At 40.8% G+C, this 19116-nt stretch overlaps 1 protein-coding gene across 1 annotated transcript; it reads left to right on the top strand.

The window, feature by feature from the left end:
• Window positions 1-318: 318 nt before the first annotated feature.
• LOC104520478 (tumor necrosis factor receptor superfamily member 8) lies at window positions 319-18896 on the top strand. The gene is made up of 11 exons (XM_029083538.1): window positions 319-390; window positions 7834-7918; window positions 11482-11607; window positions 11992-12147; window positions 12250-12343; window positions 12787-13067; window positions 13274-13384; window positions 13946-13993; window positions 15150-15175; window positions 16908-17112; window positions 18652-18896. Exons 1-11 carry the CDS (start codon window positions 319-321, stop codon window positions 18894-18896), a joined length of 1449 nt encoding a protein of 482 aa, XP_028939371.1.
• The last annotated feature ends 220 nt before the right edge of the window (window positions 18897-19116 follow it).

Below are 19116 nucleotides of genomic sequence, written 5' to 3'. Positions count from 1 at the left end.
TAACCTTGATGCATGCAACTGCCTCGCAGAAACCCGACAGCTCCGGGAGTAGTGATTGACGCGGTTTTGCTTTGTTCTTTTTTTACTTTTCTTTTTTGGGCAGCACCCCCCCCCTTCCTTCTAAATTGTTTTCTCAGCTTGCTTGAGTCTCAAAGCCTGTCTCCTACTTGTCTTGAACAGCTGGAATGGCTCTGGACTGAATGAACAAACACGGAACAAGACTGGGCTGGACCCTGGGAGGATCTCAACCTCCAGGAGGAGCAACCTGGCTGTCTAACCTGCAATGCTGGGAGCTAAGGAGATTTAACACCTCTGCAGATGGCTGCCTGCAGCCTGGCACTAGAACTGTGGCTCCTGCTGCTTCTCCAGGATATCCAGACAGCCTCACAGGTAAGGCAGGGTGGCACCAGGATTCTGCAGGAGCCTGGAGAGGTCTGGGGGCACCCCGGGCTGCAGGGCTATCCTGCCCATAGGCTGGGTGCTGGGTAGTGGGAGTCCACAGAAAGCAGCTTTGTGCAACAAAGGGTGGTAAAGGTATAAAGTAAAGCTGTCAGAGATAAAGGTAGAAAGTAGAGCAGCCAGGAGAGTTTGCCCTCTCTGGGAACTTTGCAGGCAGGAGCAGGGGATATGAACTATGATCTGCATCTTTTTGTTGGCATTGCTGTTGTTACTGCACATCCAGGCACATCACAGCCAGGGAATGAGGAAAGATTTTTTAGGGGTGAGGGACTGTTCTTGTTTGTTTGGGTGAGTGGGTTTTATTTTTGCCTGGATGGCCAGGTGCTTTGTTGACAGGCACATGCCTTGCAGAGCTTGGTTTGGAAGGCTTCTGCTCATTCTGCTGATGTGGGTCGGGGCTGGCAAATTGAAAGGTGTAAAATGCAAACAAAACAATAGAATACCTTTTTGTTTGTAGCCGCCCACCCCTCTCACACTGACTTCCTCATGAATGGGCTTCTTATTTCTGCATCTAATTGACTTAAAATAGACAAAGCTCACTAGTCGCACTCAGCTGATGCTGTAGATGCCAGTTAGCTCTGTGCTAAGATTGTATCATCTCTTGTGGGTTTGCTTCCCCCTTGCTCTGACACTTACCCTCTCCTCCCTAGTGGACCACGTGGCAAAGAGCCCTCAGCACCTGGCATAAATCCAGGTAATTTCCCTGGCTGACACTTACGCACACACATTAAATTAAAAAAAAAAAAAAAAAAAAAAAAAAAAAGGTTGGTCAGGTCAGTCACAGAGGCTCTTTGTGCAGCTAAAGTCAAGTAGGTGAGTAACTGCACACCTTGTTGGGTCCTGAAATTGGCCATGTTCCCTTGCAGTAGACATATGAGCGTGTATTAGCCTGAGACGCCTGCCTGTGCATTGTAATTGAATGATACAGCACATCACTTGGGCTGCCAGGAGATTTTTTACAAGAATCTGACTCCAATTAAATCTTCGAAAATAACAAAGTCCTGTACCCTCTTCATAGATGTTTGAAAAAGATCCTCCTGGCTCTTTTGGTAAGAGTAGGAGTTCACCCTTATGTCTTTAGTTGTAAATTCCCCTCCCACATTGCAAGTTTGCTCTGCTTTGCCATGCTTATCTGTCCTGCCACTGTCCCCTTCCTGAAGTATAGAAGGATCACTGCTCTTGTATAGAATTGGAGTTTGTAGTCCTTACGCACCTGAGGAATACTTAGGAGGGCATTCAGATAAGCTTGTCTGATCTGTTGAATGCAAACTGTTTCAGGAGAAAGGCAATAGAAAAAAGATGGTATTTTTGCTATTTGACATCACTTTTGGTGTTTCGTTCACAAAATGAAAGGGGCAGAGAGAAAATTTGGTTTTCTGAGCCTCATTGTCAACATTCGGACTCACTGCAAAATCATCAGTTACCTGGAATAAATATGTAGAAGCATCTGTCTTTTCACTGTCTTTCTGTCTTGCCTCTATTACAGCAACCTTTGCTTTTACTGCTCTTGGAGCATGAGTGATACTGTTTAATGTGAGCAAGTCACAGCTTATCTATCATATTTTAGACCATATTCCACCTCACTTGAGTTCACAGTTTGGATTTTGTTTAATTTTCAGTTAACTCTCACTTGTTAATAACATCTTTACTATCAAGCAGATGAAGCTTGACTACTTAATCTTAGATTATCAGCTTCTTTTGTACTGTCAGACTTTGGATAGAAGCTTGACAGGAGTTAGCTGTTTTGCTGCAGTATTAGTCAGTTCTAGAACAGCCAATGCTGGTAGAAGATTTTTTTTTTTTACCGTAATATGCTTTCTTCCTGATTTACAGCTCATTTGTAGCAAACTGATTTCTTACTCTGCCTCACCATCACTTTTTCTCTGTGAGCAAAAAAGACCATTAAATAAATGAGTCAAACCTTGTCCTGACTGAATTGCAGAGTAGCCCACTGAATTCAGCACCATCTTTACAATTGCCATTATTTAAATTGGAATAGCAAATGTGGTTATAGATACAAGGTAAGTGAGAAGAGTTACAGAAAGTCTGTTTTCTAAAACAAATTATCAAAAGCAAGCACTGAAAAACCCAAATGCTTTGTATCAAATATGTTTACTTTATTTAATTTGGCCTTGATCTGCAGCACTTTAAAAAAAGAAAATATGTTTGGCCTGATAGGTCTATGAAAGCACCAAGTTAAGGGATCTCTGGCCATCCTGTTACAGAGCAGTCTGAACAGGATATGAATTGCACTCTTTTCTATCACAATATGTATTCCAGCTCCTGCTACATCAAAAACCTTTATTTGAAGTGCATGCAGGGAAAGATTAGTGAAATTCAGTCTCTGTCTCCCTCCAGTTGAAAAGTACACTGAATCCAATTTAAGAACGCCTTGTATTAGAGCAAAAACAGATGCAAGTTACTAGTCTGACTAGTCTGTTCAAAAAAATGTGGACAGATTAACTTTGCAGTGTCAGGCTTTCTGCTACACTGGTGATTGTTCACTACACCAGCTTACTTTCTTGTTAGTGTAAATATTTACCTGTTCCTCTACAGCTGGCATAAAGCAGCATTAACTCTGCGTTGTGTCTTTGTGCCCAATCCAGATCAAATACATTCTGACATAGTGTACAGACGCAGAAATAACATCTGTGAGGTTTCCTGTTACAGCTGTGCCTCAAAGGGGAGACCCTGCTCCTGGCTACACAGTGCCACCAGCACTGTGCCACTGAATTTAGTGTGAGTGACTCGGCAGCCACAGGGTGAGTTGTTTGTTTCAGTGCAGTAACACCCTGAAAACCAAATTCACAAATTCAGAAAGTGGAGTTTTCAGTCAAATGAACTCCTAGAAATGATTCATCCTCTGGAAACACAATTGCTCTGTCTTAAACAATCAAGGAGTTAGAGGGGAAGGAAATTGTGGGTACAGGGAGGAGAGAGGAAGTGGGATTGCACCCTTGGATGGCAAAGAGCCACAGGATTAGCATAGCTGTAAGACACTTATTTTCACTTTGCTAATTCATTCCTGGTACAGACCCATCCACTCAGAGTTTCCTCAGAACCGGAGGGAAGGACAAGGACCTACAGTCAGCCACAGCTGGATTCCTCACCCAAAAATATTGCAGTGATCTTCTTTGAATTTTAAATATTTTTAGAGCATGTATTAAAAAACAGAATTGTAACTACTAATGGACAATACTGTATGTCATTGGGATAAATTTGGTACTTCTTCATTGAGACTTTATTATCTTTTGCAGAGGGAACAGAGATGTGTACATCTCCTCTTTTCTTCAGGAAACACTAAGAAATGATGCCTTAAAAAATAAAATTGTGCTAGAATTTTGAATTTCCCTGAGAGAACCTAAGTTCTGTTCTGTCTTGAGATTCAGACAGGAGTGGAAAAGGAGGAGAGACCATCAAAAAAGATGATAGAGAAAAATACTTTGATTGTTAGTTAAACAGGATTTTGAGGTTACTGCATTTCATTCTGTTCCTTGCAGATATGAGGAGAGTTTGTTCTGTAAAACATTCTGGAGATTTCCTTGATGAAGCAAAGTCACATGCTAGTTGCTGCTGAGTATGGATCATACCACACTCTTCAGGCATTCCAGGAAGAAGAGGGGGGGAATGGGGCAGAAGTGAAAGTTCTTACACACAAATCCTTTCCTACAAAATATGTAGTAAGGGGCAAAAATGATTAAGTGAATCTTTTCTCACTGGCTAATTGATAATTTCTGTGAGCATAATCGAGGCAGGAGAAATGGCCAACACTGTAAGTGGAGAATTTCTTAGCACTTTCTTTTTTGTGGGCCTCTACAGAGAGGAATCGTGGAATCAAGAAGATGAACCCCTCACCCCAACACTCACAGCTGTTGCTTTTCTGTAAGAAGGTGATAGTGCTGAGGTTTTGTAATGTGAGGCTGAAACTTTTATCTGTTTCCTTTGCTTTATCCCTTCCTTTCATTTCAAGAGCTGCTTATGAGCAACTAGGACCTGTTAAGTCAAACTTTTACCTTCAGCTTCTGCCTAACAGAGTCTCTTAATTTAAATAAACTGGTTTTGTTCTTGGAAAATGAGTTTTATTAGTGATATTCACACAATCCTGAGTCAAAGTAATAAAGTTCATTTTTTTTTTCTGAGAAAGGGTTAAATTTCCACTGTCATCCCAGAATGTATTAAAAAAGGATTATTTGACTTAAGTTCATACTAACAAATGGGGTAATGGTGCAAGGTAGAAGACTTTCACTATTTTATAATTAAACTTTGTGTCTTTATTCGATATTTTATAATGCTTGGTTTTGTTGAAGCACTCACAACCAGAAATGAATTAGAAATGTCTTGATGCTGAGATTTGTGTTGGCAATGAGAGCACATACGCTTTTCCTTCCCGCTGTTTTCTTCTTGAGCCCTCATATGGTAAAGTACCACTTTCTACATTAATTTTTTCCTTTTCTCCTTACTACCCTTGTGATTCCTTCACTTCTTTTAGGTGATCCTTGTTCTGATTAAGGCTTGACAAGAGAGAGACGTTTTCTTTAAAAGCTTCCACTATTGGCTTCCATCATCTCAGTCATAATACTGGAAGCCGAATATATAGCAGGCTCCCACAGCTGAAGCCATTGGTAATACAGCTCAAAACAGGTCTATGCAGCTCAAAACAGTATGAATCTGTGCTGGGGAGGTCAGTGCTGCTACTGTTGGTGGAAATTTTTCTCAGAATTTCCCTCATCTAAACAGCTACGGATTAGAAGTAGTGGTGTCTTCAGAAAGCAGTTTCTCAGCCATAGAAATTGCGTCATGATTTGTTGAAATGAGTTCTTTTTACATCAGAGCACCTTGGGCTTGGCTCAGTGAACAGTAAGGGTGGCTGCAAAGCTGTGCTCATAACTGGATGCTTGAAAGCAGCATTTGTTGTGAAGGATGTCACCTATTATGTAGCTGGCTGTAGTGTATAGCTGCCCTCTTGTGGGCAAAAGAAAAAGAAAAAGGTTAAATACTCTCGTGTATTTTCATAATTTGTGTAGTATTTATGCATAGTTCATGCAGGAATTTATCACAGCACTAGCATGAGGTCAAATTCATAATCAGAATTTGCATTGCTGTAACTAAGAGCAGAATCTAATCCTAAACTCGTGATTTCAGTGATTTAGACAAGGTAACTTTTTAAAAAGCAGCCCTTCCCTCACACTTTTTTACAGACACTATTCTTTTATTTAAACCCCAAAAGAGACAATTAAATTAGCTGTAAGACAATTAAACAAGCTTAAGCATAAATAATTCAAGAATTTTGGTCTCGAATTCATTTCATCATTTGCAGCCAGAGCTGGTTGCCCAGGAGAACCAGGAAGAGGTCAGGTTTTTTTGGGGCGATTTCCCATAGCTCTTACAGAGAAACCAATCCAGGATGACTTAGCTGCAGCCAGGATGCTGTTGTTTCTTAAGTTTTCTTTATAGAACTAATTAATTCACTTCATATCACTGAAGTAACTCTTGAATCACCCTTCATCTAGTGACTGGTCTCGTTGTGTCATTTCCTGTTATTCAATTTAGTCTCAGAGTGGCTGGCTAACCAGGGTGCTTCTCCATGCAGATGCAAGGAGATTCCACTTCCTTTTCCTACAGTAGGGCTTCCTCTGCAGAAAAGAAAAATACAGGGTCCACATTCGTAAACAGTTTGAGTCAGGCTGAGCAAACAGACATCTGCTATTTCCTCTATACAATAAGCTAGAAAAAATGCTTTGTAGGGAGGCTGTGTGGCCCAGTGGTTAGTGCAGAAATGTGTCAGGCAGGATTTCTCAGTTCTGTTACTGAAGCTTGATGAAATTTAATGATTTCAATATGTTTCTGTTTCTTGTCCTTTTGTTAATTTCCTCCTTGACTGAAAGTTCCTGTTTTCTGATGTAACCTGGGGCAAGTTAAATAACTTGTGTGTTTTATGGTCCTGCCATGAAAAGAACGGTGTATTAAACAGGAGAATACGGCTGTGAAATTACTTAGGTAGTAAGATTCTGCACTGCATACAAAGGCAGTAGGAGACAGTAAGTATTATTTCAAAGGCCAGTGGGAAATTCATCTGCAGAAAGTGAGATGTAGGCTTTCTGAAATATTTAACTGCTCTACCAGTATCGTGTAGGAAAATCTCTGGGAAATCTGCTGATTGATTCTTTACCAAAAAACTGCCATTTATACCTTCTAGTAAATACTGAAAATGAAATTCAGATAACAGCATTTTTAGGGGATTATAAGGGACATGCCAAACTCAGAAATCAGATTTTCTCATTAGAAGACCTAGAGCACTGTAATTTCCCGGAGCATGTAGCGGCCCTATCATACAGAAATTAAGTCTTATTATATGCTTCTTGATACAATTCATAGCTGAGTCTTGTTTTCTAAGCTAATATTAGAACTTTTATGTGGGGTTTTTTTGACTAAACAAGAATCAGTTATGTAGTCAAACCAAAGGTTGTTCCTGAAAACCTTCACTCACAATAGAAGTGGGATTAGTTATTTGGATAAGGGCTTCATTGTGTGAGTATTTGCAGCATTCTTTTCAAGGCAAAACCCTCTTGTTCTCAGTGTAGGATTTGTCCCTAAATGATAAGTAAAACAATTTCTTGGGTTACAATAGACACATCTTTAGGTTGCTAAATTCAAGCATTATGACTGCATATATAACTGAACAGAAAGACATATTTGCTGCAAACAAGAATTATCTTTGTGGATTACAGACAATCTAGCTAGATTTAGGTGATGCTGACTATGACACCACCTCTTATTCTAGAGCTGGAAATCTGTTACAGATGTCAGGGATTCTTTTTTTAAATTGTTTTCTAAAAAAATCCTTCTCTCAACATGGCACCATTTCAGGACAGTGATTTTTAGCGTTTTTAAAAAATTATTTGTTAACTGCTACAAGATTTCTAAAGGAGAAGCAGACTAACAGATAAGCTTTTCTTAGTGATCCTGCAGCCAGGTTCCAAAGGGTGTTTGGAACTTTGGCTGAAAAACATTTTTGTAGGGCAATGCCACTACCCTTTTTATTGTATGAAACAAGGAGTTAGTTTCTGAGTGCTGAAAAGCTTGATACACAGGTTTGGCTCCAGTATTCCATTCCTATGATAAATGACTTTCAGAGAAGAGAGCCTGCTGAGTGAAGATACATATTGAATTATTGCTAAATACACTTTATATTGCAGTCTTTGCTTAAGCATAAGCAAACAGCCAATTAATTGGTTTGGGGATACTTGAACTTTCAAAAAGCTGTAGGCTTTTCCTTAGTGTCTCCAGCTACCATCACTTGAGACAGATACCGGCATCTGCTCTAATACAGAACTAATTGTTTTCTAATTGTCTTTTGTCTGTTTCAATTTCTAGGCGTCATTAACCCCATCTCATTCCTGTGATGAGAATCAGTTCTATGATGAAACTTCACAAAGCTGCTGTTACCAGTGTCCCTCAGGTCAGTATGTTTATAATTCAGTCAAACGTGGAACCTTTCTCATCGGCTAGTAGGAACCATGTATATCTGCAGAATTGCATTTTGTCCCTGAAGAAAAGTGCAAATCATGACTCACTGTCTAGTGTGGATCCAGATGTGAATTTGTTCTCCACTGCCCCGCTCCTATTCAGTCTGCATCCAAACAGTATGTAAGTTGCAAACAAGATAACTTGCTAGGAATTTTTATGTGTTTTTTATTGGTTGACTTGACTCTCTGAAGTAGCTAGAAGTAGGCAGGCTTAAAAATTCATTTCAACTTGCCTCAGGGTGTGAAATAAAACAGCAAAATAAGTTTCTGATCAGAGACAAAAAATATGAAATGAAGGTGTGGAAAATCTGTCATTATCCTTGTAGTCAAAACAGCTTAGAAAGTGTCTGACATGAGAAAGGGAACAGCCCCTTCTCCGGGATCATGGTGAGCTTTGCCAGAAGGTAGTTGTGACTCAGAGACACATGAGGTCAAAAGCAGGAAACACCTTGGTGAGACAGGAGTTCTGGAAATGTCTGAAACTCCCCCTGTTGGCCAAAAAACCCCTCAGTGGGTGGGGCATTTTAAGGTACTTCACCATCACCAATCTCTTGTTAAAGAAATTTTTTCTTTTTCTTTTTTCTTTTTCTTTTTTAAAAGGAAACTTTTGACATTTATTTGTGCTCTAATAATGAAGAGGGGTTTAGCACCTGGTTGCTAGCATTTGCATGCAGTTACATTGCGGTTCCCACTGGAACATCTTGTACTGCTGGCCACACCACTGGCATTGTTCAGAAGTTGTATAAGCAAACAAGACCAAGAAATGGAGAAACTGATTCCATAAAAGAAGAGGGGCAGGGATGTGACTCTAAGCCAGTCCCAAGAAAAGCTCTTTTCTCCTTCAAAATTGTGCTTTACAAAAGCTCCCATAATGATGGATGTTATAGTGAGGTCTTGTGAAAAGCAGAGATCTGATTTACATCTGGCTGTAATGAGCCACCAGTCTCAGTCATTTCATCTCTGCTTATTGAAACTTATTTTGTTGCCACATCATCATGTCAGTCTTGGACATCTCTTCACATCCTCTAGGGCCTCCTTCACAACAGAAACTCGTAAGAATCCTTTTTCATTTTAGTCTTTTGCTACTCCTTCAAGCAATAACCTGTTCATATCTGCTACTAACTCAACTGCTCACTGCAAAGAAAGAGAAGATTTTCTGAAATTCCATTTAATCAAAATGGAGCATCTCAAACCTTTGATGCAGCCTGATTCTACTTTTCTTGGTGTTCCAGCCCACAGATTTACAGCTTTCAGTCTGAGCACACTGGCTTACATGCAAGCCATCCTCTGTTTCAAAGTTAATTTCAAATTCATTTTCAAGACGAACTTCAAACCAAACCTCAAAAGATCATTCTCATCAAATTCTACAGTTGCCACATCTCTTCTCATGTACTTAATTCTTGTGCAGGTAAAATGAGACTTCATACCTGGGATACCAGAAGAATATTTTCTTTCTGTCATCACAGAACAAAATATTTTCCTCCTGTCAAGGGGAGGAACAGAAACTTTAATGAGAAATAATGGTATATGCTAGAACAGCTCATGTTATGCAGAAGCTGGTATTCCACTTCACTTCTGTTTACATTTTTTACCTTTTTTGTTTGGTTCATTTTGTTTGTTTGTTTGTTTTAGAGTGTAAATCAGATATCCAGCTCCACAGGATAGTGCTGCAGTCAACACTAAAGATAGTTTCCCACTCACAGTTAACAGCAAATCCTCAGGAGTGAATGAATGCACATACTCACAAAAGAAAAACATTCAAAACACTTATTTCATCTACATACTTTCAGTACATTTTTCAGTACAGGTGATTGCAGATGGTATTCCTACTGGGTGTTGAGCTATGAACGCAATCAGTGGAGAACAGCACCAGAAGACACTGTTAGGCAAGCTTCAGAGGTACTGCACCTGGGGCACACATCCCCCAAGGCAGGGACCCATGTGTACAGGAAATCTCAAATAACTGAAGTTGAAGCTTTTGGGTCGTTGGGGGAGGAAGGGAAAAATGACACACACACGTGCAGGTACACGTGTGTGCTGCTTGAGTGCTGAGTTTCAGCAATCAGCCCCCACCTTGAAAAGAACAGTCTCAGACAAGTAGTTTTGAGGAGGTGGGAGTGACGTAGTTCCGGCTTGTCTGGTGGTATTTGGAGTGGTTTAGTGGCCAAATATAGCACAGCTGTTTTTACCTGCACTCCTACATCATACTTACTAAAATGCATAGTAGGTGAGTTATTTCCCTGCCAGGTTCCCCCTCCCTGTGGTTATCTCTGTGATTGGGTGATGCAGGCTGGATGCTGAAAGTGGGATTTATTTCTCTCCTGCTGTTTTCCACCTGTGAAACATTCAACTGTGCCTATCTTGATGTTGCTGCTTTAGCTTTTCCTTTTGCTTTGCAACTGCTGCTGTTCCTTACCCTCCAGTAGTTATTTCCACCTCCTGGCAAGGCCACCAGGTCACAGCTGACCTCTGTGCCTTCTAATTTCTTCGGCATTATGGCTGGTGGTAGAATGCCTCATCTATTGCTTCAGGAGCTGAAATGTTAGGAATGCCTCTGTCACAGCCTTTCCCATACTCCTAGCTGGCTATTGTACCTAGCTTGCCAGACAGAAGCTTTTAAAAGCTTCTAGAAAATGATTACCAGACATAAACAGAGTCATGAATAGCTTAAGTTTGGGAAAGACCTCCAGAGGTCATCTAATTCAGCCAGCTGCTCGATTTAGTGCATGCTGCATATACACAGGTCTGCAAGATCCAGGGCAGTGTGCCTGCAAACTCTGTGCAATGGGTCCAGGTGAATTGGAAGTGCTGAGCAGAGGAAGTGTATCCAGCATCAGAAAGACATACATACATAATCTGACTTGTTTGAAGGAGAACAATCGGAAAGTTAAACCATCTCACAACTGTCAAGGCAACTGTAAAACTAGCAGGACTGCTCAGAAAGCAACCTACTGCAAACCTGCCAGGGGTAGACAGGGCACAGCTCAAGAAGTACTTACCATCTTGTTACCTCCCATTCTGAACATGGGAGATGGGGTTGTCCCTGCATGAATCCATATGCACCTAGAAGATTCTGGCAGCTTTTGAAGGGAAAATTGATGCCTTAGGTAGCAAAATATCAGGACTTGATTTGCTATAGTCAAGATGAAAACATGAAAAAGAATTGCTTGGGAACTTAGTAAGGGCAGGACAATACTGCCCTCACTGCAGACTTGGTGGTCTTTTCTGACAGCAACTGACTGGCATGTGCCCATTCTGCAGCAATCCATACTGGCTGTGATAACACCGTGCACGGCGTTGCTGTGACAGGACGGCTGTGATCCTTTCACACTTGAGTGGGAAAGGCACAAATGTGCTAGAGAAACCAAGTGGCAGGTACAAAGAGAGACTGTGGTAGTGTGTCTAACAGGTAAATGAGCATACAAGAACACTTCAGGATGGTCGTCTCCTGTGATTCTGAACAGGTATCCTGTGTATTTTGTTTTAATTTCTCCAGGCTATGTTAAAAAGAGAGCATGTCCTAGGGACCTAGGTGAAGACTGCATGAGATGTGGACCCGAACAATATGTAAATGAAGCATTCCCAAAGCCACGATGTGACGCTTGTGTATCATGCGCAAAAGGTTTGCTTTCCCACACAGTTATGTTGTCTCTATATATTTTATTTACACTTTATTTCAATTTTTTTTCATTTTGAATTTCCAGCAGCAAAATTATCCATCCTTGGTTACTGATTAGTTATGTGCTACCTGGCACATAATCAATATTTCTTCCTGTGTGACCCAAGACTACCTAAAAATTCCTTCATCCAATGCTATCCAAGTTGGATTTCTGCTTTCTGTCTTGTATTACAAGCGATGTCTGTGGGCTTCTCCAATTATTCATGGCTTCAGTTTCCATTGTAAAGAGTGCCAGAAGCCTGTTCTGCTTCCTGAGCCTTTGAGCTCCTGCTTTGCATTTTCCTTGCAGGGTGATCTTTTGTTACCTCATCTGTTTCTTCCCCACAGAACCTGACCTTGTGGAGAAAGAGCCCTGCTCCTTCAATTCAAGCCGTGTGTGTGAGTGCCGCCCAGGCTTATTCTGTCAAACCACAGTTCTGAACACCTGCATACGATGCCAGCAGCACACAGTTTGCAAGCCTGGTTTTGGAGTCAAAGTCAAAGGTAGGAATTCCTACCTGTCTAGCTTACTTTTTTTGATCTTGGCCATATGGCTGGACCTGATGCATTTTGGTTGGTTGGTCCTCAATTATTATTTTTATTCAGGCACCTCAACAACTGATGTTATTTGTGAACAGTGCCCTTCTGGGACCTTCTCTGATCAAAACTCCAGCACTGCCATCTGCAAGCCCCACACAAAGTAAGTCCATAGTTCTTTAAAGTGACTAAATAATTAAAGTTAATAAAGGACAAAAAGGGACACCTTTGTGCTTCTGGTGCAAAGTGTACAAATTTATCTCAGAGGCAGTGGATAGCTTTGGGCCTCTCTTTGTACCTGTTTGCACAGCTCTGTACTAGATGAAGGAAGGAAAGTCCCTCTTGCCTCATTTTAGTTTATTGAGTACAGTGGAATTATGCACGTGTGTGACTATCAGGTTTGCATCCAGGTCAAGAATTAATGCCACAGGGGTGAGAAGAAGGTTAATGACTTTTTCGTGGAAAGCAATTAATGCAGGTAGTACAAAAATGACCACAGGATGTTTGTCGCGTACAAGGTACTCTTGTACCTGGTACTCTTGTACATGGTACCTGCACCATGGCAGCTTCCTCTAGCCTGATACACTGTTCTTTCTAATTCCCTAGCTGCACCGAGTTAAACAAAGTAGCACTAAGCAAAGGAAATGCCACACACGATCAGGTTTGCCTGGACCAATCACCAACCTACCTCACTCCAAGCACTTTGTCTGTAAGATTCAGCAATGAAACAAGTAACTCTGGCCGAAGAAGGCTTGGGGAGAACCTGGTGACCGTTACTAGTATGGTTTTAACTGCCACAACAACTGAAACCCTCAGTTCAACTCCTGAGGAGAAAGCTCTGGCTGACACTTTTCCTACCTCAGCCAAGGGGGTGACGACAACAGGAGGTAACAAAGATAAAGCATTTACTCTGTCTGGTGTGTTTTATTTGACTATATCTTTGCTAAATGCATTTCTTATGTGGGAGCTTCCTGCAAATCCCCTGTGACTTGTGAAATGTTGTCCATGGTTCTATGTCCAAACATACAGAGCTACTAATAGTTCCCTGTGTCACTTCCCTTAGCTTTTCCTGTACTCCCTTTCTGTGCTACAGGTCTAGTTCTTTGGGGAGTGATTCTCTCTGTGATTGTGCTACATGTGGGCATGCTGTTATTTTGCAAATTGAAAGTTTGCAAGAAGCGGATCCTCATCCTCAAAGGAAAGCGTGAGTTTTTAAAGCTGTAATACAGAGCATGCTGTTTGATCTCCAAGTATGTGCCAGCTGGGAACTCAAATATCACAACATTTTATGGAGGTCACTGGGGAGGAGAACGTTTACTGCTGCCTGGTGGAGGCAGGTCAGATAAGGGTTTTAGGCAAACTGTTCATGCAGTGTGTTGGAGAAGATGAGAGAAAGGTTGAAGCAGCTATGAATTTATGGAGGAGGATACTACAAGCTGGGTGGGGAAGGGATGAGCAGTGGCTTCATCTCTCAGAACAGACACTAATATTAAGTGATAGCTGAAGTGTTTTGCGAGTATTTGTTGGTTCCTTGAATAGGGTTGGACTTTGAGCATGAAAGAAAGAGTGATTTTTACTGATACTGACTCTCTGTAGCTTTGCCTAGAATTACATTTGGGGTGTGCCTGCAGAACCACATTCCCTCTTTAATAGAAAGCAGAATCTGCACCTTGTAGATTGCTTGTAGACCTGTGGGTGTGGTAAAGCTGTTAGAGCCTGTATGTTCCATGATGAGTTTTCCTCAATGAATGGTTTCTTTTATCAGCACATCTGCGTTTTGTCACTTCAGACAAATCTGGGCTCAAATCTCAAGGTAAGTGACTGATGGACCAGGAATTCTAATCCATATGTCTAAAGAATAAGTGGATAACTTTAATACAGAACTTTATTTTATGGAATTTTCATTTAAAACGTGGAACTTTTTCATGTAGAAGGCCAGTCCTGTTGTCTGTCCTGCGCAGGCAGGTGACGCGCTGGATGTGACAAGTCACTAGATGGCACTTTTTTCCCACTGCACCTGCATGGTTGGGCCGTTTGTCAGTGCAGGGAGGCTTTACTGGAAGAACACCTATTTAATTTCTGGGCACTCAAATGTGAGAGACGTGTTCCAAAGAAAGTGGGTGTTACCCATAGCAACCTGTACAGATCCCCTAGAGTACACGCATTTTACCCAATTAACCACTCTGCTCTCAGCACTTCTGTTTCCACTGACAGATCTATTTGCTTATGTTGTGTTAGATTCTCCTAATTACCACACATAGGGGCTTTTTCTACTAATTTATTAAGGAATGCAATTCAACACATCTTGTGTGCAGCTTAATTCTCTCAAAGTGGAATTTTTGCTTCCTCACTTGCCTTACACGATAGAAACTGTTACTGTGCAGCATTATAGAGCTGATGCATTGAAAATAAAGGTGGCTGCATCTCCGGGTGAAATTAGGTAGTAGGTCTAAGCCCATCTAGTTAATGGTACAGCAAAAGGATGCTGTACACTCCCTTCTTCCTACCTCTTCTCTTTCTTCAGTGTTCCTTTCCTCCATCCTTGCATAAAATTCCCCCATCCCCTTAATATTCATCTGACCAGATGATGAACTGATCCAACTTGTTAATTCAGTAAGAAGTTATTAGTATTTTTTTACTTTTTTTTTTTTTAATTAGCCTGTCTTCTGCTTATCTAGAAAGTTTAATCAGTTCATAATTTCATTAGAGTAATACCAGTTGTGGTGTGGGGCGAGTGATAGGGCTGGCCACAAAGGGCTCTGGGGAGAGCAGGATGGTCTTGGCAGCAACATGTTGCTGGTTCAACTCAGCCATGTCATTTAAGTGTGCACTCAGTGATAAAGAAAGCATAATGCAGGTGAGTTGGGCAGTAGTTTAGGACATGGCTAGGTGATCTTTCAGGTCAGATATTAACTTTCTTGTGATTGCTGTGAATTTTCTTCTGATAATTTTTCCTCTTTCCATTGCAGGTTCTGATCTACTGAACAAATGTGCAGTAAGTGTGAGCAATATTCCAAAACAGATCACTTTCCATTCCAATGTAAATAATTATATTTATAAATGTCCTGTTAAAGAGTGCCAGCCTTTCCTCTACAACATGTGATACTCTAGGTACAATGATGAGATGTACTAGGACTGGCTCCTTTGATGCCTTGGGCTGTGTTTAATGTGGTGGTAAATAATGTGATGCTGCCGATCTCGCTTGTGAAGGGAGTATTTGGTTTGTTCTTAGGCCATTCATGTTGTGTTCCATAGGACAAGATCCAAAATCACAGGATGAACATGCCTTTTCCACCTTCTGGGGGAACTTTGTCAATCCCATTTTATCTTACTGTTGCAGTCACGCAAGTGGGATTTGTACTCTTCTGTCTCCCCTTGTGTCGCCTTCCCTCTTTGTAGGATTTGGCATGACTGTAATATGGGTACACAGTGGGTATTGTTTGTCTAGAACACTTTCCATCAGGACCAGCTTCTGGGTTCCTCAGCTGCTGAAATCATCACAGCTCTGTTTGATTTCACCACTTGCAATGAAATTACAGCAACTTTCATCCTCTGAGTCTTCTCAGTTTATTAGGTTTGTTATCTTTAACAAGTCCATGCCTACTCTTTAGACTGTTGTTTTTAAAAACTCAGTTTGCTTTTAAATGTTTTACATCTGCACACATACAAGATACTACTTGTTCTAATAAATGTTTGAAATCAGCTATCATAATTTCAGTGTGTCATTACTAATTCCTGAATTGTCGGGAGCTTCCACTATTGCATTCATAGCAAGTCAGATATGAGCAAGAGTTTTAAACTGCACATTTCAAAATCTTACTATGTTTTTCTTTTTTCTTTTCCAACCTTGTGGAAACAGAAACAGAGCTAGGAACCATCAAACATTTGTGATGCAGGACCTTTAGCCTCTCTCAGATTCCAGCTCCTCTTTTAAATTACTGTAATTAATTCTTCACATAGTAGCTAGTCTGAACTTGTTTCTTCTACCTGAGGTTCTGCTGAAGCACTTCTGTTTTAAGTTCAACCAGTTCAACCTCTGCCTTGTTTTGTTCTTCCATAGGAGCCTGGTAGGTCTTTGCAAAATCTAAGAGGAAGTTAAACCATATATTTTCAGTTTTGACTGTTTGACTCTGTCCCCATATGACTACACATCTGTATGGGTTTGTCCTCTGATACTTATCTGGCAAGTAAATATGAAAAATAACTTGTTGAAGTTCTTTCTGAGCAAATCCCTTAAAATTCTTACCTCCAGCATCTATGTTATTGATGTTATACTCTTTGCTGAAGAGTGCTACTAAGCTTCAGCCTTTGAGAATGCAGTAGCTACTGTAACATCAAAATGACAGATAGGTGGATTTACAAAGGCTCATCAGCATCTAAACTGCAGACAAGGCAGCGGAATTTACCAAAGCATCCAAGCAGGTCCAGGGAACTGCATTTCAGTGGAAATGTGGTACGTTCTTGCAAATGTCATCGAAACTCTGTGAATTTAGCTTAGAAATGCTATTTTTAAATATGGCCTTAAATGATGCAGGAACCTAGTTCAAAGAAACTTAAGTCCCTATATCAGTTAGGTACCTTGGAATTTTTTATGCCCTGTGACAGTGGTGCTATGAAGTACATTATATTGTTCTGACTGCCACAGAAAGATTCTGTAGACCTATTGCAATCTTCATAGTGTTGTTTTTACATTCACCCCACTTCTACTCTCTTCTTTGTATTGGCAGAAGATCATGCTGACTGCTGACAGTGTGCCAGAGGAGGAAGAGCTGATTGACAGAACCCTTCCTTTGGAAACCAACAATAACTTGGTCTCCAGGACAGAAGTGTATACTCCTGATCTGAGCCTGACCGATGTGACACAGAGCAATGGAAATGCCCCAGATGGGCCTATCGACTCTCGAGTGAGAGACCACACAAATAATCGAATTGGTGAGTCTGGAAGTCTTGCCTTTTTTTTTGTTTGTTTGTTTGTTTGTTCCTCTTACCTTTTTAGTTTTTCAGCCATGGGCACATAATGTCATTCTGAGATTATTAGTAAACTGGAAAGTGTCCAAAGCTTCTAACAAGGATTGCAGCTGAATCTCCAGAACCTTTGACACACAAATTCTGGTATATCTATTCATTTCAATATAATGCTATCTTATTTTCACATTTGCCTTAGTCACTTAGCAACCTGGCAGAAAAATGCTCCTCTTCTTCTTTTTCATTCCAGAAGATGTAAATTTGCAGAAGAAATTTGAAATCCAAAATATACCAGCTGGAAAATGATGCTGTAATACTTAATGAGAGTTGTACTTCATATGTCTCAAGATATCATTATCTTGGTTTCCCAGTGATAGTTTGAAATGTGTCTCCCACATCTTTCCATAAAGTCTTTGACCATGGCACGGGGTAGGAGATGAAGTCAGGCAAGGAATGTTACTCATCGGGGGAGAATTCTTACCTGAGACACAGGCTACTTGAGACATTCTGGCAATGTTTCCAAACCCAATTTGGAGGTTATTTGAAGGTTTGGTGGTTTGTTTGGGGTTTTTTTTAATTACTAGAGCTGACCTTTCCTTACTAAAAGCTCTTTCTGTTTTTTCTGTGAGTGATGGACTTGGGATGAATGTGATGATTTGACTTGCCATACCCAAATATCTCCAAGCAATTGTGAACAATAACCTACAGTGTCTGATCTGCAGCATCCTTCTGAATAAAATGTAGTGGGCCCAGCCATAGCAAAGGTCTTATTTACCTTTTGTAAAGGAGTAGGGTCAACAAGTTGGACACAGGATTCAAGTCTATCCCAGAAAATTTTACAGTTGATTCTCTGCTGGAAAGCAACTCATTTCTTTGCTGGTCCTAAGACCCCAGATAATTACCCAGAATATTCATACAGTGCTGATCCTTGCCCAAAAGCTGCTTTTGATGCAGGTATTGCTGCTTCTTGAAACAACAGGAGCATAAACCTTGGATTCTCCATATCTATCTTCCTCAGATCCTGATTAATTGCTTCTTCTAATAGACTCCTGTGAATATCTTACTGCCTTTTCTGATTTGTCTTTCTCTTGTAGTCCTAGCTATAGCGCAATGGCTTCATCACATGGGACTAGATCTACTTGATCTAAAATGCCCAGAGTCCCCTTGACAGTGATCCAAAACCACAGTGTGTTGTAACACGTGCAGACCTTCTTTATCACTTATTATGTTCAGTGCTTTTATTCCAAAATTAAAAGCACATTATAAATATACAATGAAATAGACAACTTACAACGTGTGAATTCCAAAAGCTTTAGTGTCCTAGTGAATTCTGTGTTTTCACAGTGCTGGGCTTGATCTGCATGCCTCTGAGTAAAAAAAGAATGGGGGGTTGGGGGTGGGGAAGAAAAGCTGAGTACCAAGTAAGAATTTTGCATGAAAAGAAACCATCTCTAGGGTCAGCAGTGATTGTTAACTACGCTCAGCACTATGTTTTTCCTTCCTCAGAAAAACTATACATCATGAAGGCTGGCACTGTTATTGTGGGGTCCATTTCAGAGATGCCTAGTGGCAAGAACTGTGCTGCTAGAGGATGTGAAAGTAATGTTGATGCCCAGGAAAACATGGAAGAGGAACTGTCAATGCACTATCCAGAGCAGGAAACAGAGTCTTTTCCAGGGAATGATGTAATGGTTCCTGTGGAAGAGGAGGGAAAGGAATTTCATCACCCCACCACTGCCACTGAAAAGTGATAACCCACTGAGAAGACACATGAAGCTACAGAAACATCCAGTGTGACACTAAGCCTGAATCTATGACAAGGGAGGTAAACACATAGTGCCTTAGGATCTGAAAACTCATTTAAAACACTGAAACACATTCAAACAAGGAGTGCTAGAACCTATTTCATCTAACAAATGGGAGGATCGTCCAAACCGTTGGCCTTCATAGCTGACATCAAATATTTCTCTT

Source organism: Antrostomus carolinensis, unplaced genomic scaffold (genome assembly GCF_000700745.2).
Source record: "Antrostomus carolinensis isolate BGI_N321 unplaced genomic scaffold, ASM70074v2 scaffold10652, whole genome shotgun sequence".
Taxonomy (NCBI): Eukaryota; Metazoa; Chordata; class Aves; order Caprimulgiformes; family Caprimulgidae; genus Antrostomus; species Antrostomus carolinensis.
Note: the sequence above shows the minus strand (reverse complement) of the source record. Positions and strands in the feature narration are given on the sequence as shown.

Coding starts and splice junctions, on each gene's coding strand:
- LOC104520478 (XM_029083538.1), top strand. CDS start 319: ATGGCTGCCTGCAGCCTGGCACTAGAACTGTGGCTCCTGCTGCTTCTC. Junction 11,608..11,991: donor TTGTGTATCATGCGCAAAAG/GTTTGCTTTCCC, acceptor TCTTCCCCACAG/AACCTGACCTTGTGGAGAAA. Junction 13,385..13,945: donor CCTCATCCTCAAAGGAAAGC/GTGAGTTTTTAA, acceptor TTCTTTTATCAG/CACATCTGCGTTTTGTCACT.